Consider the following 23,936-nt stretch of genomic DNA (forward strand, 5'->3'; position numbering starts at 1 on the left):
AAAAACAAGTAGCCTATATTAACTGTAAATATATGTAGGAGCGTTTATGTTTGTCGTGCGTGCTTGCTTAAAACAAATAAAACGGCTTTGTTATATTTATATATGTTGCTGTATGTTGTGTTGAGTAAAGCTTCCATTTTTACTTTTCATTTCTAAATGGCCTGGACTGTTCTGATTATCCTCCTGATGATTCAGTTTGTATTGGATACTTTCATTCGAAAGGAAAGAAACATTATGTCAAAGAGAAAGTAAAGATAAATAAGCTAGAAAACTCGCTTAACATTTAGCTCAATCGTTATAGGTCATTAATAAACTAGGCCTATTCATAGGCTTAAAGTTTTATCCGTTTAGCCAAAACTGAGCTGAAATATATTTGCCCACACAGTGCTCCATGCTGGGATACATGGAGCTGTCCAAATTTCTTTGTTCCTGTCCTTTTCTCAACCCTACATCTATTCAGAACAGACCCTGCAAAGTGCTATAGATGCACCTTTAACCATGCATAAACTGGGAGAACTGAGCGCATATGTTTGTCCCGAAATATTAACTTTCCGGAAGCAAATTCATTTAGATACTTGAATTGTCGTGTTTTAATTCTCATTAAGCTCCTGTTAGTAAGTATGCACGGGCACATACAGTCCTTTATTTTCACAGAACAACTATGCCCTCTAGTGGCAATAATGTGCACCCCTGATTAAGGTTGCATTCTTTGAAATAGCGGGATGCATTCATGATTCCTTTTTCTATTCGCATTTCAAGGCATGTCTATACACTTTGAAGCCTATCTGTTAATAAGCTAAAATGAGTGTTGCAACGAATATATGACTGAAATTAATTACGTTGATAATCCCTGCTGCATTTTGTTGTAACATCAAAAACTATTATCAGCTTTAAGGTTTGTGGAAACATTAGGAGTGGAAATGCATTTCGAGAATAAACGTGACTTTCAGTGTAGGCCTACTGGGGGGTCGATGCCGCTTTAGTCTCACAATCAATACATCGACCAGACGCCCCGCAAAAAGTGTCTGTGTTTTTGTGTGCAAGTACAGATACAAAGAAACAGTGAGGCTAGTTTCAAAGAGAAGAGCAATAACGGTCCTATACCATAAACTCATTTAGACCAGACGTCTAGCTCTTCTATGGCTTTATTGGACCCAATTTCTCCCTGCTCTAAAGCAATTCTTGGTACAGGTTTGACGATAAATTGGGGTTCCTTGCAACACCTTTTCCTAATCATAAACTTTTTTTTCCCCAATATTCTCTAACAATGAATCTCTAGTTTGTGTTCAGCATGAAAGAAAATGAGGCTGATCGCATATCACTGAAATGTAAAATATCAGTACATAAGCAGTACGCATGTCGAACTTGAAATTTATTTGTAAAAATTGGTCTAAAAGGGAAACATATTATCACAGTAAGTGCACAAGTTGAGTATTCAACAAAGCTTGTCTACACCCAAATTCACTATACAGCACTGAAGACAATTGAGCTTCACTGTGACCAAAATAAAAGACATAAAATAGACCAAAAAGGAGTTCGTTTTACTTATATAATTTAGACCTTTTGATGCATCTAACACGCCAACAAAAGCTTCAACGAGAAATACAATATTTTAGTAAGGAGAAATCCGAAATAAGGGATTGAATACACGATGTCCAATTTAAAAAGAAAGAAATTAAAGGCACAGTAAATTATTCATGTGGCTGCATGAGGGTGAAGAGGTTTTGCATGCATTATGGACAAAGATGTAAAGATCAGCAGATTAAGAACTACCAGATCACGGACCATATCCTAATTTCCTATAAGACATTATTATGATGAGTAATGATAAGAAACCACTGACGCTGAATTTTACTGTGCAAAAGAAAAAACTGAATTCTCAGATCTTCAAAGAAATACTCCACCATGGTTTTGGGAAATCGATTTTTAGGGCGTTTTAAGCCAAATGTAACTATTTTAGAAATCGTTGTGAAATACCCATTCATTTCAAGTCACTCAAATAATTATTTTGACTCAGAATATATATATATATATATATATATATATATATATATATATATATATATATATATATATATAGAATATATGCCAATTCAATGTTGGGTAACTCAAAAAAAAATCACAAAAGTTGTATCCTAATCCAAGCATATGTTAAAGGGACGCACATGAGCTGCTGAGTTGAAGCACGCTTTCCACTAAGGATCTTTACCGCTCCTCTCTCGGTTCATCTTCTTCATTTTCATTCTTCTGTTCTGAAACCAGATTTTAACCTGCCGCTCTGTTAAACTCAGGATTCGTGCGACTTCATAGCGACGATCCCTCGTTAAATACATGTTATAAAGGAACTCCTTTTCCAATTCCAGAGTCTGATATTTTGTATACGGACAACGTTTCTTTCTTGTTGATCTCGCATGAATCCAGTTTGCAGCAGGGTTGCCTGAAAAGAAAGAAACAAGCTAAAGAAAACATAATAATAATAATAATAATAACAATGTGAAAAGAAAACCATGCACATAAGCTTAACTTCCACAAGAAAGGTCATGACCATGTCAGAAACGGAGATACGATCATATTTAACCATTAAAATATTGTGTAATTGGTGTTAAACATTTGTGTGAATGCAATTATTTCCAAAGTTTCTTTTTTTTTAATGGCCACTACACCGATGAAGGCCAGTGGTAAGAGCCCGGACACTTTTATAGGTTTGTAAAACTTCCAGTTTAGGGCAGTTCGACAGTTGTAAATCACAGGGCAATTCATTTTACTTACTTGGGTCAAGTTGTTGTTGTTGCTGTTTTTCGTCTTTAGGTTCGCCGTGGCTCGAAGTATCATTTTCAACTCTTTCTTCAGTAGTTTTCTCTACGGATACAGTGCTGCAGCGAAACTCGGGAACCACCGGCGTCTCTGCTTCAAACGCCGCGCTTTCAGTCCTTTTCGAGGGTAAACTTTCAGTCTTTGTACCGCTGAGCCGAGTGTTGGAGTGGAACCCCGATAAAGAGATATGGTTCGCGACTGGCTCTATCCAGGAGCGGACGTATCTGTTGTCAGAAAGATGGGTCTGGTGGACGTATGGATGGTAAATCCCGGACACTGCAGCAGGAGAGGGCTGATGAACCGAGGACCAGGACGCTGGGAACACGGCTGACTTGGGAGCGAAGCTGCACGAGGAAAAGTCCGCATTTTCGCCCACACCTGACGGCCTCGCGGTGTGTGAACCCTGGACATAACGCGCTCCGTATACATCCTCCGTCTCGTGCCCCATAATAGAGTCCACATAATAGCTACTGAGAGCTGAACTAGTCGACATTTCTGGATCCCTTCGAACTCATATAAAACGTTACTCTGTTTCCGAAACCTTGCCTCTGAACAATCATAGTATTTTTGCTGCCTTCATCTTCAGTGATTGGTTGCATGAATCACGTGATCATATTTACTAATACAGAGAGTAAATCAGTCCTCTGATAACGGTATGTTTGATTTTGTGCTCTTAAAAAAGACAAGTTATTTTTATCTGAACTAGTAGTGATATTTTGCATTCATCTTTCTTTAAACTACGTCTGTTTCTTTTTTTTATAACAAGGTCAGATTAATGCACCCATTTTTTGCACTCACTATTACCTTAACAAACGATTCCAGCCGTGTAAAATCTTGCAAAAATTTCGTCATAAGGTATGTCATAGTCTAGCCTTGTAAAGTATTTTATAGAGTACCGAGTTGCAAGTCATCGTAAAATAAATGTAATAACATGCTGTAAAACAACGAACCACCACAGCCTCACAGATTCTCATATTTTATAAACTACTTTAGTTTTAAGATCTGTTATGCGGTCTTTGTAAGTTTGATGCTGACTGTAAGGTGTTGTAAGATTGACACAGGAAGAAACATTTGTATATTTTTGGTACTTATTCAAAAGAGAGTCATAGTATTTTATGTGTATCAATAAAAATTTTATGAGGTGCATTTGATTATGTATTAATGTTCCCTTAATAAAACAGACTCTTGGTATTTCAAAGTGTCTTGACCTACGTGTTTATCATTAATAACAATAATAATACAGCAATATTGGGATCTTTTTAGATAACAATGTAGCCTACATCGAGATTGAATTACTGGTGGTAAAAATGTTAATCTACCAAAATAATAGAAGTTTATATATAGGCCTAGATCAAATAGAATAGATCATTTGTGTAAAAAGGGATTAAGTCAAGGGAAATGTAAACACAAGGAAATACAAAATATAGACGAATGCATTACATATTTCATCTTAATTTGAGAAAATAATTTGTGTGAAGAAAACAACGTGCAGGTTTAGCCTATTTGTCGACAAGTTGTCACTGAGAGCTCAGCCGTTACAATTTCGGTCAAAATGATAATCTGTGTTTCCATCTGTGACCACACACTTGAACACATAGCATATGCTTACAGAGGTGTATGGCATTGTGTTTGTGTGCGCACATTATAGAGAGTGAGTGGGCGATGCTAGAAATATACTTTTTTTAGACGCGTGGAAGGATCGGTATTAAAAGACGAAAATAATTACATCTGCATGAAAACTTTTAAACAAAATGTTGTTTATGAATGTATGGAATGACGGACCAAATCATTTTCACCTTTAGTTTACCAAACCTCTATGTGCTTCTGGTTTGCCCAGATTCTTCTGGTACGCCACATTTTTTGGTGTATCATAATTTGAAATTTGGGATATTGACGTTGAAGTTTGAAGGTTATAGGGTTACATTTTCGTATTTTGAATTAAGTTAAGGTTCTATTTAGAAAAACTTACACGTTTATTATTATTATTATTATTATTATTAAATGTTTTAGAACACAACAGTCCATTTTTGGTAATCAGAACATACAGTGTAATTAATTTTTCAAATAAACGTCAATTGACATGTACCCCTATTTGTATATTAGTTTGTATTTGCTAATTTATCTTTGAAGAAGAAAAAAATATTTACCTTTGTAATTTATCTTTAGGGGTGTGTGTGTGTTTGTAAGGGGGAGGGGCGAGACATGATCTTTATTAAGCTGTGGTTTAGAAACACTACACCAAATATTACACCAAAACACTATTATGACATTATCAATTTATTAGTCCACTGACCACATGCCACAAACATGCACGTATACAGACATATTTAAACACCTATTATACAGACATCTTTAAACGTAATTATTTCAGATAAATGTACGTTTTCATTGGAGAAAGAATGGGAGATATTCACTTTCGAATGTGCTTTCATGTCCAAAGTCATGGCTTTTTGGCGCCACATTTTTGCTCGGTTCCCGCTAAAATGAAACCGCTTGAAACAGCCTGTTTCTATAATCTTCTTTTATAAATTAAGACCTTACACCACTTTTATACCCTGTGAAACATATGAAATTACACCAGGCTTCACATTTCAAATGCAATCAAAGATGTAGCAACAAATGACAAGTATTCAGCAACGATCACAACATTGGAACGTGAAAGTAGCCAAAACAATGCACACTGCCCTCATGTCATCATTATACAGGAGAACATAGACTGACCGAAATGAGGGTGATAAGTTTTTGATCTGCACTTGTTTGCATGCTCACGAAAAAGTAAGATTGGACGTCAGTTCACGGATACGATTTTCTCTACTCGTCTTCTTAAGTTTCATCCTGCGGTTTTGGAACCAGATTTTCACTTGTCTGTCAGTAAGGTTGACGCTTTTGCTTATCTCTAGACGGCGCTCCCGAGTCAGGTACATGTTGAATAAAAATTCTTTTTCTAATTCCAAGGTCTGGTGTTTTGTGTATGGACATCTTTTTTTCCTTCCGCTCTTCGCGGTCAACCAGTTGCTCGTAGGTGTGTCGTTTTTGGATTCTGCAAAAACAAAAGGACAGAATGTCAGAAGACAGAATCAGCCAAACAAACAGGGAAAATAGGACACGTTTTATTTCTACATAAAAACATAGACGGCATACGTTTGTTAAAACGGCTGTCATAATTAAACCTACACTTACAGATCATTAGAAGTAACGTACTGAGTCAAAATATATATAATTGTCCATGTGGCCCACAAGTTACCAGTATTCAAGTGTTGGTTAATCTCTACTACGTAATTTTATTTAATGAATTTTAATGTTTTGTTTCTGTTTTTTGCGTTTGGTTAACACATGATCTTGTCTTTTTATATATAGCCTAAGTCATTACCTCATGTTATAACCAATGCACTTTTATATGCAGTTTTCAGATACTGCACCAGAAATAGGACTTTACTATATTGAGCTCCTCAGTCAGTATCAAATAAATAGCAATGAATGATTTCTACATCAAAAGAGCATTCATTCTCGTGCTGAATGGATTAAGTCTCAAATACATTTCACCAATGCTGTTCTTATATTGACCAAAGAAGAATGTCAAGTCACTTGCAACAAAAGGTATTTGATGTTAACGCGCCCTCGCAGCGCCGTTTCCTGTTAGAGCTTTTACTGCAACCTGAGAAAGACTCCCATTAAACATTACGACTTTCGGGCTGTTTGTGTTTTATATTGGGTTTTATGATGCTAGAGCGTTCGCGTTACACCAAGACGCGATTAATCCGTTTATTGTACTCACCTTTGGTTTCTCTGTATGGCAATTCAGGGCTGGAGACAGACGCCTCAGTTGAGCAATGCTTCTCCTCCAGCGAGCTGAGTTTGGGATCTGGACTCTGCGCCGGGGAAGAGCTCCTTGTGTCCCGATCGAGCGCAAGCTTCTTTTCCACCTCGACAAAGGGCGTTGACTGCGACTTTGGAGTCACCCTGTTCAGCTGCATTAACGTAGTGTTTGGGCTCATCGTCTCGTTGTCATAGTCCGGGTTTTTCGCCGTCGCGTAAGTTTGACTTAGTCTAAAATATCCAGGGACCGGGATCTCTGGACTCTCAACGGAACATGATTCGGGGATCAGGTTGGAGTACGCGGGTATCTCAGTCGAACTGACCTTTGCTCTCTTGTCGGAGTACATACAACAGTTAGTCTCTTCTTTAATGCTTTGTGAAAATGTGCAGGTGGACATCTGGTTGAGCGGTTGCTCTAATCGGCAGGACCTGCTTGGATCTGCCCAGGTATCAGTTTGAGGTATGTACGAGTGGACGTTCATGCCCATGTTTTGGTGGTTTACTTCCCCCCGTTTGCCAAGAGACGGCAGGAGTCCACAGGTTTGCATTCCATAGGTTCCCATTTCTGCAGTGGCTGGCATGTACATGTTACTGCTGGAATAAAAATCTGTTCTGCACGCCCCAATCAAGGAATCTACCAAAAACGTGTTTGCAGCAGGAGAGCTGTTGGGAAAGGACATTTTGGAGAGTTTCTTTTTTTTAAGAAGCAGAGAAGTGTCCTCTGTAAGCTGACATATCTAGCAAAACAATCCCCGTATAACCAGCGAGTCTCTCTGCAACCACATGACACTCTCACCAATGAAATTTGAAAATGGCCTTGAGACGCAGGCTCTTCCCCGTCACGTGGGCGCATTGACACATGATTTGAAGTTTCAGACGTGGTCAACAGCGACACCTAGAACAAGGACTTGAAATTGGTTTCAAGACTGCCGAAATAACGTTGTTAAATCCATTTCAGGAAAACATATAAAATGAAAACTTGGACTCATATATTGGCCTGCTGTTAAACAAAAAGCAAGAACAGGGAAAATAAATTATTGCATTTAGCACAGTCTATTTTGTATAGCTACCTTTAAATTCCAATTCAAGGTCGACAGGAAATGTCTGAAGAGTTCTCGTAGTTCACGAGGCAAAATGCAGAGGACTATGCAGAACAAAAATGAGCCGGTGGACGCAGGCCTAAACACCGCTGACTCGATTAAGAGGGGAAAAACAAAATTGTGATTAATCCTTTCTATGTTTGTTTTTATCATGAATTATGTTTTAATAGACACAACTGATTTTGCATGTTTTCCACATTGAGCTTTTTGTCGGACGCAAAGGAAATTCAAATGTTATTACTTTTTAATACTTCATGTAGCCTAATAGCCTATCTTGATTGTTGTTTGCTGCTATTTTCAAAATTAAATAAAAGAAACCTTGAAGAAACCCTGCTTGTTAAATCATAGCCAGTCAGTGTATTTTACCACGTTATCAGTCACATTATCATTATAAGGATGTAAGGTATTCGTTTCTATATTTGCCAAATATAGGCTATAGCGCAAGTCAAAGGTTTAAACGGCATTTCTGTTTTGTGTAATTAATGCAGTTCTTTCATATGTGCAGAGTGGAATTTATCAATTAGTATGCCATTTGTCTTGTAAAATAGGCCGATATACTGCTGTAAACGCATTTTCACATTGACTTTAGAAATACGTGCATTTTCACTCAGCGAAAACATGTTATAGGCCTATGCATCATTATAAAATTATTGTGGGAAAAACATGTAGAGTATATTATTCGCAATAACTAAATACGCAAATACGTTTGCAGAATTTAACAGCATTTATAAAGGATATCATATTATCTCTGCTTAAGAACTGGATACAATGAAAATGCGCAAGGATAATTAAATGATATTGCTATCTTTATATGCCGCTGAATTAATCATTTGCAATGTGCTTGTTACAAGTGTGTAATCTATTATCACAAACCAATAATATCGTCGTTATGTACACAAAATCCTAAAATATCAAATTAGCTATAATGAGCCATTAACTATTTTATAGAAATCTTGATTTTAGGTAAACGTAACGGCGCACAGTTTCTTTACATAATTTTGAATAAAGCATAAAGACAAAAAAGAACGCATGTACGCGCTAAATCAGTGGGTTTCCTACTAAAAATAGCAAGTTGATAAATCTTCCAGATAAATAACAAATAAATAAATAAGAATCACTGCAGAGGACTGACATCTGAAAACACACATAAACACCAAGCGTATTAGTATTGTTCAAAATTAAACCTGTCAAATGATTAAACTAGGATTATGCTAAATGCATAAATTATCTAGGTTATTAAATTATAGGCAAATACTATAAAAAGCCTATAATTACATCTTCTAAAGAGTTTTTGGTTATTTAATTTGTTGGTTCACCTTTATGTGTAATACATAAATAAATAAAAATAAAAAATAGACCTACGATAAGAGGATGTAGATGCAGTTTAATACATTTCCTAAATAAGTAGTGGACTATAGCTACTGTTATGATCCATCATTTGAGATATTAGGAATATTTCATTGTACTTTTTTATTGTACACACAAGCCTGCAGTCTTCCAGCGAACTGATGGTCAAACCCTTACAAAATCTGTCTGCCATAATCGGTCGTAATACGATAGCCAAATTAAGGATAACAACAAAAACGACAAATAATAATAATAATAATAATAATAATAATAATAATAATAATGGTCGTGGTGGTTCTGTAAATGTATGGTTTCTTTATCGAAGGGGACGTTTCCAAAAGAGGGGACTGTAAAGAGGCACGCTAACCTCTGAGACTATGAAGAAAATGTTTACTGAAATTGTCTCCTCAACTATGCAGATGAAGATACCCTCCGTACGTGACTACAATATATTTTCCCGGTTTTCAGGTTATTGTGAGATATGATGCAACATGGTAAATCTAATTGAGAATAAGAGTGAATATCAATAATAACATACCGCCAGTAAACGGGCGTAAAAACATTAGATTAGATCACATAACTCCGCTCAAGATCATAGTCATTGTTTAAGAGGAAAACTGCACTTGGATTACACACAGCACCAGGTCCGATCATTGCTGTGAGTTCGCCCTCTCGTGGCTTCAAGCAGCATCAACAAAATATACATAAATAAAGGGGTTGTCAATGTTAAGATTCCTTATTATTACTGGCAGAGTAGCCTATTATAAAATTCACAACAATACAGTGTTAATTTGTAATTATAAACGGAATTTCCTGTACATATGGCTGAGATATTTAGGTAACACATATCTAGGAAACAAAAGCTTGTACGATTCTCCGTTTGCCTCTACTGCAAATCGGGTTTGCATTTCCAGCATATTCTGACTCCACAGAGGTAGCCGCTTCTTTACAGTATATATGTCTGCTGATGAGATGACAATTAATTTCTGCACCAACAGTCTTTTGGGAGCTTTTTGGTTCTTATCAGGGGCGTAGAATTTAGTAGGGACGCTAGGGACGTGTCCCTACCAATATCCAGTGACACTGATATATCCTTAGCAATAATTTCGATCAAAACTTAAAATATATTTATACTGATGTCCCCGTCCCCACCAATTTCAAAATCAAACCTACGCCACTGGTTCTTATAGCATAATCTTAAGAAAACACAACTGAGGCGCTAAACGTAAACAGTGTAGACTTTTACTGCATTGTTACCCTTGCCTAAATCCCATTTGTAGGAGAAACACATTATGGAGGATTTGATATGGTTGTATTATATGGTTTTATTTTACACAGCATTTCACCAGGCTTAACGGCGGCTATGTGCAGTATTTAACCTATAGTATAGGAAGTATCAGTGTGAAGGCCTTTGAAGGCAGATCAGTGGGATTGAGAGGATGCGGCGGCCATATTGGACGTGCTGCACTGCGGCGGCTCTGAGAGGGCGTAGTTTTTCAAAGAGAACCGCAAAAAAAGGCGCCTTTACTTATTCAGTAAGGTTAAGGGTGACGACCTTGACGTAACAGAAGTTCAAATACAATATTTCATTTGACGTTCGAAGTTGTTGACGAAATCGAACTTTGTAAACCACTGTGTTCAAGACGTTAGTGTTCACGTGCTAGATTTGACGTAAACAGCCAAATAAGCTTGTCGAAATGGGGTGATGTCTAACTCATAGGCCTAGTAGTTCAATTCGAAGTCTAGTCCTCTTTTGTAAGATAACACGTAGTTTATTATTAGATTTTCACTCTTATCTGTTCACATAGTACTCAGTTCTCCTCTTTCTAGACAGAAAAAAGAAAACATCTGCACCCTTTGTGTTTCAGGGCAAAGTCACAGTTGAAGTGGATAGAGGGTCCAATAGCCCCAATTTAATTTACTGCCCAGAGTTTATTGTACTGTCTAGACTGTTCAAGGTTTAGTAAATAGCCTTAGTGTAAAACAACATACAAGGATAGAAATTTGTCAAAGACCTATAAAAGTTACCATTGGAAATTGTTCTCTCTCCATCTCACTTTCCTTCTTCATCTGTAATAATCGAAACCAACATTCATCTGGAAAATGAGTAGGCCTAACATTTTGAAATGCAACTCTGTAAAATAATTGTATTTAATGAAAATAAATGACTGTTAAATAACGCATTCTGTTGCGCGCACTATCATACAAAGACACGTCACAACAATTAATAAAAAATCTGCAAATAACTTGCTGTATTTTTATTTAATACATAGATACATTACATGCTTCAAACGAATAAATGCATACACAGCTCTAACTCAATGTAATTATTGATTGAATGTAACCAAAGGTTGCTTACAATGTGAGAATGCAAAAATACAATAAATAAATACAAATACAAAGCTACTGAATTTCAATGGCATTATCACAGAGTATGAAGAGATTGTCGAGGTACCTGTTCCTGATAACTGATAATTTCCCTCACTGCGGATACATTGTTGTAGATAATTTGTGCAGAATGTTAATTCCGGATAAAATTCATTTTAGATAGCAAGTATTTTGCATAGTAAAATACAGCGTTGACGTGAAAATAAGTCATGTCCGACGAATGGATGATGTCCCACAATCATGACACAACAGGATAGCCATCGTCTCCCGAAGCGGCAAGTATATCAAGACTTTCAGAACAATGGATTTCCAGTGAAATACTGGAGACGATCTCGGTTCATCTTTTTCTCTTTCATCCTTCGGTTCTGGAACCAAATCTTCACTTGTCGGTCTGTAAGACTGAGCATTCTTGACAACTGCAGACGCTTCTCTTTGTTTATGTACACATTGAAAAAGAATTCTCGTTCAAGTTCTCGGATCTGGTATTTCGTATATGGGCACCTCTTTTTTCTGGACTTTGTTGCACCTACAAAAAGAAACGCAACTTGATTACATTGCAATGAATTTGAACTCTACAACGGCAGATGTGTCTGCAGATGGCATTAAAAGTTCGAGTCTATACTTCGGATACTAATGCCTAATTTGTTTTCATACAAAACTTTAGTTTAATCCGCACTTCACACAGACAAAACACTCGGAAAACGAAAGTGTGTTTACAGAGACAATACAACGAGACAAACACTGCTACATGAAATATACACATGCACGCAAACGGCCCACAATCGCATGCATACACACACACACTTTACGTCCAAACGCACGCGCACATGAGTAGCCCGTCGGTGTATTTGATTAAAAGTCTTTCGCTTTTAAGTTAAAATGTTTGGTCATAATGTTGCATAACACTGAAACAAGCGACAGGCTGAAGGTTTCTAAAATAGAACAGACTTTCTATCTAAGAAAGTGCGGTCTTTCTCGATTTCAAACGCGACTATAATTTCAGTCTTTACAACAGTTCATAAACGAAATGTTTTGAGTAGCCTATATGATCCGACGAAAGCGCCTTCTCCATATTAAACATTTTTACGACTGCAAAGAGAATCTTACAAGCTATATAAAAACTTTTGCATGCTTATAAAGTGGCACATAAAAGCTTTAGGGTAGACTGAACCGCGTTAGACGCGTGAACCTACTTGAGCCGTTGTTCTTTTCTTCATCGCAGGTTGATATCGAGGATTCCTCCTCCAGGGTTTCTGTAGGGTCTTGTTTGGTCTGCTCCGCGCTATCTATAGACACATTGCATGCAACATCTCCGGGGACACTTGTATCTGGCTTTTGTTCGGACTGCTCAGGGTTGGGCTTCTCCGAGTTCGCAGTCTCAAAGAACTGATCAAATTCTTGTGGAAGTACCCCGTTTCGGCCGACGTTGGTGAAGAAATTGCACGAGGAGCTATTGCCACCGTGATGGTGGCTATACACGGAATCGTTTTTGAAAATAATTTCCGCTCTGTTTGTTGACTGTAGGAGATCTCGGTGCATTATCTCCTCCGTTGAATAGTACGAAGCGTAATTGCCCCTGTAATGCCATTTGCTCGGATGATCCAGTCCATAGTCCCTGAAAGTCACTTCACGAACAGGTTGGACTTGCGCTATGTTCGAGGAATAGGGGAAATTTACTTGACACGACGTTGTTTGTGGTAAAAACGATGAGACCGACGAGAAATCATGAACATAGTACGGTAAATACATATTAGATGCACAGTTGCCGCGATCATCGTAGTCGGTCATTGCTCGCTTTAGCCTTAGAGAGGAAAAATCGTCAGCTTGACTGTTAAACTTTGACCATCTATTGCACCATATGCGTGTGGATAGGACTCGCGAGGAAGAAAAAATCGGAAACGTACGCTGACGTGCAATTCATCTTGATCGATTCTTGAGGTAATTGTGTCATGTGATCCGGTAAAAAAAAAATTACCATATATCAATATCAGTCATTAAGTGAACGACTCATATGTAACCGCATGAGGCAGGTCATTGGTTGCCTACATTTTTGAAACTCCCATGTTAATTCCCCCATGTGTTGCAAGGCATTAGTAAACAATCACAGAAATACCACGTCAAATATGTTGTTTAAAATAATGCAATAGGTAATTAAATAAAAGACCTTCATCGCAACGTTAAACAATGTTTTTTTTTCAAATGTACGACATCAAGTTGTATTATTCAATTGCTTTATTTTTTATATTTTTCTAGGTTTTCCAACCACTTAACCTCACGGCCGAAAGAAAACTTGACTATGAAGCAAAATTGCAATTTTTTTTTAGTCTCTCCCCTTATAGCCTACCTGGAAATTGAGATTTGCAAGCTGTTATTATAAGAATTGCTGCATCTCTTTTCTAAACCTGTAATATGTTATTTTACTGAAATTCTGGGAAATTTAAAGTCCATATCCTGTTATACCTTAGGCTACATACGATACATGTCATAGGAAATAATAAAAAAGAGAAAGGGAAAAAGGAAAATAAGATTTGAGAGGTGAGACAGAAAACGAGAGAAACGTAGCCTAATGCAGTTCACCAAATATAGTTATTTGTTGTGATGCAGCGAAAACAGATTTTCTGTTTATTCTACACAGTCTACAGAAAGTCCAAATTTAGTCACGATGTAAACATTGTACAAGAATGCTTTTCCAAAAAAAGACAAAGGGCAATGTATAATACAGTGTAATAACATTTAGAACTGTACCTTTCTGTTTTAGCTTGAAGTAAAATCTGCATTTAGTCCGATTTAGTATTCCAGTAGTAAAGCTTGTAGCGAACACAGTTATCAAAAGGAAGAGATACACTGATTCACACTGCCAAGTACAAAACAACTGTTCTGGCTTTGAACGTCTGTGGTCTGAGACAATGCGCAGCCGGCAATCACCAATAACCGTCAGCCAAATCATTTTATTGCACAGACAAAAGGATGTGCTATGGTGTACTGTCCTGGGTGGAGGTAAACAGTGACTGGTACATTCCTACCGAGAGACTGTGAAAACTGCATTTTTACCGTATTTCTTTTTTTTTTCTCCTCCAGATATCTACATGTCTCATACTATAACACACAAAACGTGTTGTCGTTGTTAAGCTTATAAAACAAATAAACAACCAAAGTTATTATATTATTTTGTACATCCTGGTGTTTTTTTTTTAATAAAATAAAAATCTGGTTTATTTAAAAAAATAATAATAATAATTTGGTAACATGCCAATAGTAGCCTAACCATAATGTTATCTTTACTTAATTTAAGCACAGCTCGTGAATTCGAAATGAGAACTTAAATTTGCGCGGTAACACTCAAGAAACACCTTAAATAATTTTCACAGTTTTACAATTTCATTTTTATTTTAAATAGAAGCTGTTTCGCGCTTTCTTAACCAAGAACGCGTGGCCTATCTTGTATCTTGCGATCCATACTTAAGACTTTTTCATTTGCTGCTTCTTTGTTCTGTGTAGAACCCAAAAGTTTTAGAGCCCAACAAAATATGAATCCGTTTACCAGTCGATGTCCAAAAATTTTTTTTAAACAGCAAAAAAAAAAAGAAAAAAAAAGAAAGAAAATATTTTTTTTCGCAATAATATGAAGCTAACTTTGTTAATAGTAGGCTATTAAATGGTAGCGCATCAAAAAAAAGGTATGTCACGCGGTTTGGCCATATGTGAAAGCTCAAAATTGCTTCTTGCAAACTTTTTTTTTAAACGCGCAAAGTATTCTTAGTAGAAAGAAAGTCAGTGCAAGAAAGCCACTAACTTGACCTTAACTTTGTATTGGCGCCCCCAGTTTCTACAGCGGTCGCAGGACGTCTGGCAGAGCCATTACTCCGCTTGCTTTTAACTTTTAAAGGAATTATCAAGACATAACTTGGACCAAACTTACCTTTGTATTATTGAATAGTTGATTGATTCATTCACTCATTCATTGATAGGTAGAAAATATTTATTTTAAATTAAAATAATGATAATACCTGATATTAATGAAAATACTTAAACACATTTGGTGAAAGTGTGCAGTGCATATAGCGTTATAATCGTGAGTTTAGTCTGCAAAGAGTAAAGATTTTGTTAGGTAAATATATAGGCCTATAGGCAATAATAAAAATAATTATTTATTTATCTGGTTTTATTTACTCATTACCATTAGGCTACCTTTTGTCAAACTACTCTTAAATTATTCATCAGAATTTTCATTTTACACCTAATATACTATAAGTGTACCACATTGTTTACCAAAATACCTTGCAAATAAACAGAAAGTGAAGTATATAGAAAACACAGAATATGTGCATTAAAAATGTGGAATTACAAAGTATATAATACATGTTACATGTTTATCATGCTGGTATTAAAAATATAGGCAAGTTCTCGTATTTGGTATACGCGAGTTTTGTCTTTGTATCACGCATACATGCAACTAAGATAATACTAATACCTCTTTACCTGTTCCGTATACTCTCTTTTCAAATTATTCCAATGAATAATCAGCAAGTTCATTTGTACAAATAAGAACATTTGACCGCAGTTTGAACGTATCTCTTAAAGCAAACATAAAAAGAGCTACATTAATAACACATTTTTACATTGTGTACGCTACATTTCTACAAATGTAAATATACTGTTAAAATGATGTTTAGTCGTACATTTTCCCTTTACATACACCCTTAATGCATAAACAGTTACAGCACTTAGTTTTCTATTTAAATTAGTAGTTTAATTCGATAAGAAAATATTAAAATAATATAGATTCACAGAAGAAAGATCAAACTTGAGCTTGGACTTTATTAGCGCATTTTAGAATCACCCACTTAAATAAAACAGACAAATATCACACAAGAATACAGAAGTTTAATATAATGCAGAATTTACAAGAACACTTAATAAATATTACACATCAGTTTTGATTAAAAACGCAACAAAAGTAAAATGTACGTTTTCAGATCGCAAGATACAAATTAGGTTTTATCAAAATGTATTAAAAATGTAATGACTCCCAGTTATATGTTAGCAGCCCAAAGTAGTTTTAAATGATGTCATCAATTAAATATACACGTCTCTATTCTAAATTTGCTGCTGTTCTAAACTACAAAGCATTCTCTTTTTTAGGCTATATAAAGCAAGCTAACATTACAACTTTGGAATTCTCGTTTTTCCACCAAAAACATACAGCAGACACATAAATGCAGCGATATGCCAAATAAATATCAATTTCAATATATTCAACTTGAACATTAAATTACATTTCATGGGTGTTCGGGAGAAAATCGTTTCCAGATTTGGTGGACTAGCAAGAAAAGTCTCTTGTATGAATGATGTCACCACCTAAAAAACAAACCCTACAATTGTTGGAAAGTAATAATTAGTATATGGTGAAGGTATGATCGCGCATCATAAGTCTTTTTTTCTTCATCCTGCGATTCTGAAACCAGATTTTCACTTGCTGATCACTCAGTTCCAATCTGTCCGAAAGCTCCTTTCGTTTCTGTCGGTTTATGAATTCATTAATCATAAATTCGTTCTCCAGTTCGGCTAACTGTGGCTTCGTGTAAGGTTTTCTCTTCTTTCTTGATCTCACCTGTGAGGGACACCATGGTAGTCCTGAGGAGGAGGGAAGAAAAAAAATACACTCATCATCATTCATGTTACTGAATCAGTATCTTCATCTTAAAACGTTAACTCTTAAAGACAACCACAACTCTGTTGACCCCTGTACATTTAAAATGCTATATCGTGGAGCATATGGAATCAGACAGTAGGCTATTGTGTGAAAACAAAAGTTCTGAAAAAATAAGAGTGGCTGAAATAGTTTGTCTATAACTGAACAAAGCAAGCATGAAAGTGCGTATCTATAGCACGAATTGGATTTATCATGTAATTTATACGCAAATAAAAGAGTTTTTACGTGCATATGGGTTTACAGTGCGTAGCACGTACAAACTGTTTTTTTTTTTGTGTGTGTGTGTGTGTGTATAAATTGCACGATAAATACAATTCGTGCTATAAATACACATTTTCATGAGATCGTGTTGCCATTACACACAATACACACAAGTCTACATAGTAAAATACGCTGAAATCAAGGTTAGAGAATGACATATAGGCAGGGTCAAGGTAGAAGTTGCGTACCATCAGAGAAGGCTGACCTAGTCTGGCTGCTTAGTGATGGTTGGACTGGAGCCTTTGAAGCATCGGTCACTGGCTGGTCGATGGAGGTCATTTCAATCGGCTCAACCCTGTTCTGCTGTCGCCTTTCCAAGTTTGAAACTTCGTTGCAGCCAGAGCTCTGCTCTCCTGCGTAAGCTGCATTAGGTCGACTTGGCTCCTCTGATTTGTGGCTGACATCTTGGAAGTAGTACCTCCCGGATTCCTCCAGTGAGCCCTTTTTGAGGCTAGCGCTCACAGCGGCTGAATTGCTGAAAAACGGCTGAGCGAAGCCACTGTAGGCGCGGCTCTGGGCCGGAGGAGTGCACGCATTTGGAGAAGTCCACGGGAGCGAGCACACCTCACTTCTACTGTAGGACATCTGCGGAAGGCCAGATAGATGGACTCCATTGCCTCGCAGGTTTTGGAGGTACAGGGAGTCGGGAGAGTGAAAATTCAAAAGGGGAGCAACATAGCCAGAGCTAAGGAGATTGTGCTCGCACATTTCTCACGAGCTCGCCCGAACGCGTCTTAAAACAGTTTTTAGTTACCCCTAAAGAATACGAGCAAGGTAATTGTTGATTTGTTAATGCACCATCACGTGATATGCAAAGTAAAATGTTTAGCCACGCCCACGTGACTAGTAGTGCTGCAAAGTCAGAAAGAAACGCATATATTTAGTTTCCTTGAACATTTTTTCTTGATGCAACTGTAACTTCTGCCATTATTTATCATAAGATCAATAACAATCCCCAATAATATGCCTTTGTCCTTAATTGTCCTTATTTATTTAAAATGCATTTTGCTGTAATGTAAAAGGTAGTCAGAAAACCCTGACAGCTCTTTAAAATATATCTCATAAGCATACAGATATATTTTATTAACAATCAAGTATACAGAGTGAGATTCGTGCCACATAAGCCTTACGGGGGCAAAAACGGATTGTGGTATGACTTTCAATCAAGTGTTTGAAACTTAATTAGTAGCTTTTAATGAATAACATACAAATACATAACGTTCTGTTATAGTACAACACCCTGTAAAGCTGCTTCTAAACAATTTGTATTGTGAAAAGCGATATACAAATAAATGTTTAATTGTTAACCGACCTGTGCTATAATTCATACACACACACACACACACACACAATACATATGTAATAAAAAAATATTACAATGCTGCATTTCTGAGGAAATGGCTACATGGACTTTCAAAAGAGCCGCGTTTGTGTTATATCGTAAACACAACTGCCAAATTTTCTCTATATTGTAGCCTAATTATTATGATCACAACTGCCAAATTTTCTCTATATTGTAGCCTAATTATTATGATCACAACTTGTCATAACTGCTTTAATGAGATCATTGCTTCTGTCTAAATTAATACAGCTAAAATAAAACAGCTAACTGCATGATTTGTACACTGTAAAAAGTAATCAGTTGACTTAACTTAAAGAGTGAGGAAACCCGTTGCCTAATTTTAAGTAAATTTATTTACTTAAAATTATTAAGTAAATAATTTTCATGCGTAATTGAAAAAAAAAAGAAAAAAGAAAAAAAAAAGAAGTTAAGTGGAATTGTCAAGTTCACATTACGCATTAAGTTTATAATCAGGTAAGTCAACTGATAACTTTTTTTTTTTTTTTTTTTTTTTTTTTTTTTTTTTTTACAGTGTATTATCTCAGAACTGGACATTTCTGACATATGGACATTTCTTTGACACAGTCACCTCTGATAACAGATTACTCTGAATTGTAATTGTAATGCATTTTCCGTAAAGCTGATTTGAAACAATATGTATTGTGAAAAGCGCTACACAAATAAATGTGAAATAAACACGGGGATAAAGCCAAATAGAGCTTATAATGCATTTAAAAAGTCTACTGTTTTTAAGCCTAACTTTGAAATGCCATCTGTAAACGTTAAGCTCACAAACGCATGTTTACACATTTTTGGTGTAAACGAAAAAGGTTTTGATATTTTATAACTTTGATACAGTATTATACAATTTTAAATAGCTACCAATTAAATTATTTTTTAAGATTTCGTCATTGGTTGGCTGATATCTAAATTCGTTTAAAAAAATACTTTGAGTCGAATGTTGGTCTTGAGGTGCCGAGCTATCGGTGCAAGAAATTAAACATTTAGATGTCGTCGGATAATCTTTGTTGTCGGTTTCTAAAATTTTAGAGTAGGTCAGGGTATGAAAGTCATTGTGTATCTTACCTAAAGGTTTGTCCAGATGATCCAAAACACGTTTTAAAGAAAGTGCACATATGAAGGAGCAGACAAAATGACTATTGTAAACAGGCAATTTCCGGAAAGAGTGGAGACAGTACAACCTCCCACTTTTTACGAGTCCAGTAAACGCATGAAAACCTTTAAAATGGGATTGCTTTAGAGTGTTCACGTTCTATTGCGTGTTGAAAACACAGAGCTCTCATCCGTTCAACCTTAAAAAATATGTAGCCTACATGGAAAGGATATGCTAGTAGCCTACATCAGTATAAAGTTCAGTTCAAGGTCAAAGTCCAGACGCAGATTTACCAAAAACAAGTCCAAGTGCATTTAATTAGACAGAAAAACAGTAGAAAGAAAATCCGTTTGACAGTCTAAATCTTTTAAAATTCATTTAAAAAGGCAGATACTTTGAGGAAACAACGTCGTTTTTAACAGCTGAAATCAGCATGACAGAGAACTATAAACATGTTCTTTAAAAGTTTAAGTGCCGTCGTTGTTAAACCCTTTGTACGAATTCGCCAACCAATTCGGCAAAACATAAAACAGCTAGGAACTAGGAATTGTTATTATTGTGTTGAGATTTCTCAGCCGTCCGATGGAATTCTTTTCTGATGGTGGATTGCACGTTTTTCCCAATTGTGACAGTACCTTTATATTATTTTATTTATTTTTTCAAAACTCACAGCGCCATATTCTCTTTTAAATGGTCATAGCAGTTGAAAAAAATTCTCAAAATGCTTAACATTTTTTTAATACAAACAGTATTTCTTGGATAAATGATCTTAATGCAAGGCACATGCTGACCTATAGATGGCGACGCAGCTTCATGCATTTGTGGCAAGTATTATTCACGAGACCAATTGAAGTTAAGGTTTAGTCTGACAATGTGTCTCAAGGTCACCGAGAACACCCAGTTTCAAAAGAAGATGATTCATATATATGAACAATTTAATATATATATATAGCCTATTATAATTTGTATAATATTATAAATATTATAATTGTTTGTTTGTTTGTTTGTTTGTTTTTTATTAAAAGGCAACAAAAATTGTGCATTGTGTATTTATTTATTTATTTTATTTTATTTTTGCTAACGTGTCTTTTTTGCTTTTCGAAAAAAAGACAATAATTGATTATCAATCAAAAAAAGATAAAATAACCAACTTAATTTGGCTGTTCAATCAAAATAACTGTGAGTCTGAATATCGTGCTTAGGTATGCCTATTGACCAATATTGACTCTTCACATTAACTAATTTGGACACCATTGTGAAAAATACACACCATTGCAAGTCTCAACAGTTGTGAAATCCATGCTATTAATAATATCAATCCTCTACTGAATTCATTCGTTATAATCAAAGTAGGCCAACATAAAATTATAGGTCGACTGTCAAATACTAAATTCAAGGCAATCACGTGGAAATGGGAAGCGCTTTTTTGGCAAATGCTTGATTGTTGAATGTAGGCCTATAGTGTAGCTGCAATGACAATAAACAAAATACAATTCATGTATATCTCTCTGAATAATGCAAATGCAAGCGGAAATAAATTAATTATCAAAAGACTGCGGCTTTCGTGCTATGCATTTTACTGTTACGGGAACACCATTCACGGTCGTACTGTTGAAATTAACTAAATCTGTCCACGATATTATGATTCTATTTGCAGTATAGAACAACGTCATTATACTTGTATGGATAATCCCCTAGTCGAAGATGTGAAATAGGCTATGTCATGAAACTTTTTTATTATTATAATTCAGTTTATTTACGTCAGTGTTGCATTCTGGATTTTCCTCATAAAACTCTGGTAATGTAAACAAATATGGTACACAATCTGCACATTTTGAAAGCATGGAAAGAACAGTGGTCTGGGATATAGCGCAGAAAACAGGCAAAAACAAATGGTTTAACAATATTTATATTATTTTGAAAAATAAGATTTGTTTTTATCTGATACTACTGAAATACAATGACAATCTCAATACTCAAAGCTGGACATATGAACTGCGACTTTGAGTACATAAGTATTTGAAAAATATAATAATACTTATAGCCATTAAGAGAACTATTCCCTATATGTATAGCCTACCAGCAATTGTATTAATTAATCTTAATTAATAGGATTAAAATTATTTTAGGTCTTTGTTAGGTCTCTTCTTATCCTTGACTCGACGGTTTTGAAACCATATAGTTACTTGTCTTTCTGACAGGTTGGTAGAAGCAGAGATCCTCAGTCTCTTCTCTTTAGTAATGAACTTAGTGCTGGTGAATTCCCGCTCGAGTTCTTTCAGCTGCAGTTTTGTGTAAGGAACCCGTTTCTTTCTCCCGCGCTGACAGAACGAAACTCTTTCCTCTGGGGAAATACAAGTCATTTTAATCAAGCAATCTTCTGTTACAAGACCTTTCCATTATTCCAAGATTAACAATGACGTAACATTTAGGAAATCGCAATTGACCTTAACGTTTTGTTTGTTTGTTTTTTAAAGAGCGACATGTAGATTTGAATTAAATAAACTCAAATCATGTTTAAAATAATGCCTATGCTTTTTAATATGAGTCATGATTAATTTCAGGTTACTAAATCTGTGCTTCTGGTTTCAAGGATTCATTTATTTAATTATCTTGATACTGACATGATTTTGACAATTAGGCGCTGCCAAACCTAAGCGTGTACAGTAAAAGAAAACAAAAAAAAGAAAACATGTTTTAAATTGATAATGTCCTCCGTCAATGAACACAAGATGAGAAAATCTCTTGCTCCTTCGATCAAAGAATTTGTGCATGATTTGCGCCTCTTTAATGTGTCCCAAAAAGTTTTGACTTCATACCTAACTAATGAAGAGAGGCGAGGAGTGATTCACAGAGCAGAACTCAAGTCTTTACCTGCCAATGATGGTTTCCAGATATGCGGGCTCTGCGTCTGGTGTTTGGAGTAATAAAGTTGACTGCTGCTGCAATTGTTTGACCAGTCCCATGGCTGGTGGTCTTCCATTGTCCAACAAGTATCATGTGTGTGATCTCCTGCTCTATGAACTATAGGTAAATCAAAACAGGCAGGGATTCTTGGGTAGGAATAGCCTTGGTAGAGAGCGAACTCCTTAAACCATCTGGAGGCATCACCATTATCCACGGGTTCAGACTGTCCATTCGCACTTTGTTTAAAAAAACTAAGCGGAAACAAAGCGTTCTGTGGTACTTCGCAGCAATAACAACTGTTTCCGAAATTACATCCATAAGTGACTGAGGAATTTGGGGCAATGTGGGCTGGAAACGAAACGTAAGGAGTAAGAGACTCTAAATTTATAGAAGTAGGTCGTTCCGCTGAAGAGAACAGCGGAGTTCCTGACGCAGACCGGCTGGAGAGCGGGTAAAAACTTCTAAACTCCTCATCCAATCCCACTAGAACTTCCATATTTAGTTGCACACAGTGTATATGATTTGTAATTTAACTCATCGTCTTATGGACTCAAACCCAATAAATATGTTAGCGGAGACAGTCTCAGTTGACAGTTAAGCTTTTATGTTTATTTTCCGGACTAAATAGATAGGTCAGATAACCTAGTACCCGATTGGATAGTTGTCACCATGTGACATGCAAATAGTTAAGCTGAACTTGGACTACACCACAGTGTAGTTTTCAGTTGCCCATAGTAAGCCTAGGTTAAGTCTGAAGCATTTTAACAAGTTTTAAATATTTTTATTTTTTATATTTTTTATATGTTTATTTAATATATATATATATATATATATATATATATATATATATATATATATATATATATAGTTATTGATTTAAAGCCTATTAAAATACAATCAAAAACTTACTTGTGCAGCACAGCAGTGGAAATGTCTCATATTAGACCTGCATAAGCAAACATTATAGTCTATCCATATTAGGCATGTGCTTGATGCTCTGTCAGACAAATTACATTTTTCATGTGATTTTACTGTGTGCATATGTAAATATAAGGCTGCATTTATTTTATCAAATACAGTAAAATAGTGATATTGAGATATTATTACAGTTTAAAATAACCTTTCTCTCGTGAT

General features: G+C 35.9%; 5 protein-coding genes across 5 annotated transcripts; all 5 read right to left on the reverse strand.

Annotated features, from left to right (window-relative positions):
• Positions 1–1,354: 1,354 nt before the first annotated feature.
• Positions 1,355–3,393, reverse strand: hoxd9a (homeobox D9a). Its single transcript, XM_084121857.1, has 2 exons — positions 2,770–3,393; positions 1,355–2,437 (listed from the first exon to the last, which is right to left on the reverse strand). The coding sequence occupies exons 1-2, from the start codon at positions 3,305–3,307 to the stop codon at positions 2,196–2,198; spliced, it is 780 nt and encodes a 259-aa protein (XP_083977983.1). The 5' UTR covers positions 3,308–3,393; the 3' UTR covers positions 1,355–2,195.
• A 1,686-nt stretch (positions 3,394–5,079) lies between these two features.
• hoxd10a (homeobox D10a) lies at positions 5,080–7,388 on the reverse strand. The gene is made up of 2 exons (XM_084121433.1): positions 6,590–7,388; positions 5,080–5,854 (listed from the first exon to the last, which is right to left on the reverse strand). The coding sequence occupies exons 1-2, from the start codon at positions 7,308–7,310 to the stop codon at positions 5,580–5,582; spliced, it is 996 nt and encodes a 331-aa protein (XP_083977559.1). The 5' UTR covers positions 7,311–7,388; the 3' UTR covers positions 5,080–5,579.
• Positions 7,389–11,632: 4,244 nt separating this feature from the next.
• hoxd11a (homeobox D11a) lies at positions 11,633–13,297 on the reverse strand. The gene is made up of 2 exons (XM_084122092.1): positions 12,659–13,297; positions 11,633–11,991 (listed from the first exon to the last, which is right to left on the reverse strand). Exons 1-2 carry the CDS (start codon positions 13,251–13,253, stop codon positions 11,759–11,761), a joined length of 828 nt encoding a protein of 275 aa, XP_083978218.1. The 5' UTR covers positions 13,254–13,297; the 3' UTR covers positions 11,633–11,758.
• Positions 13,298–16,860: 3,563 nt separating this feature from the next.
• On the reverse strand, positions 16,861–18,147 carry hoxd12a (homeobox D12a; the record flags this gene model as incomplete). The annotated part of the gene is made up of 2 exons (XM_084121303.1): positions 16,861–17,099; positions 17,628–18,147. 2 exons carry the CDS (start codon positions 18,145–18,147, stop codon positions 16,861–16,863), a joined length of 759 nt encoding a protein of 252 aa, XP_083977429.1.
• Positions 18,148–22,015: 3,868 nt separating this feature from the next.
• Positions 22,016–22,878, reverse strand: hoxd13a (homeobox D13a; the record flags this gene model as incomplete). Its single annotated transcript, XM_084121304.1, has 2 exons — positions 22,016–22,239; positions 22,770–22,878. 2 exons carry the CDS (start codon positions 22,876–22,878, stop codon positions 22,016–22,018), a joined length of 333 nt encoding a protein of 110 aa, XP_083977430.1.
• Positions 22,879–23,936: the final 1,058 nt, after the last annotated feature.

Source organism: Abramis brama, assembly GCF_963993115.1.
Source record: "Abramis brama genome assembly, chromosome: 8".
Classification (NCBI taxonomy): Eukaryota; Metazoa; Chordata; class Actinopteri; order Cypriniformes; family Leuciscidae; genus Abramis; species Abramis brama.

Bases quoted from the DNA above. Each gene is read 5' to 3' on its own strand.
- hoxd9a (XM_084121857.1), bottom strand. From the start codon at position 3,307: ATGTCGACTAGTTCAGCTCTCAGTAGCTATTATGTGGACTCTATTATG. The intron at 2,438-2,769 runs GTAAGTAAAATG...CTTTCTTTTCAG, and splicing joins ACAACAACAACTTGACCCAA to GCAACCCTGCTGCAAACTGG.
- hoxd10a (XM_084121433.1), bottom strand. From the start codon at position 7,310: ATGTCCTTTCCCAACAGCTCTCCTGCTGCAAACACGTTTTTGGTAGAT. The intron at 5,855-6,589 runs GTGAGTACAATA...TTGTTTTTGCAG, and splicing joins GCCATACAGAGAAACCAAAG to AATCCAAAAACGACACACCT.
- hoxd11a (XM_084122092.1), bottom strand. From the start codon at position 13,253: ATGACCGACTACGATGATCGCGGCAACTGTGCATCTAATATGTATTTA. The intron at 11,992-12,658 runs GTAGGTTCACGC...TTCTTTTTGTAG, and splicing joins AGAAAAGAACAACGGCTCAA to GTGCAACAAAGTCCAGAAAA.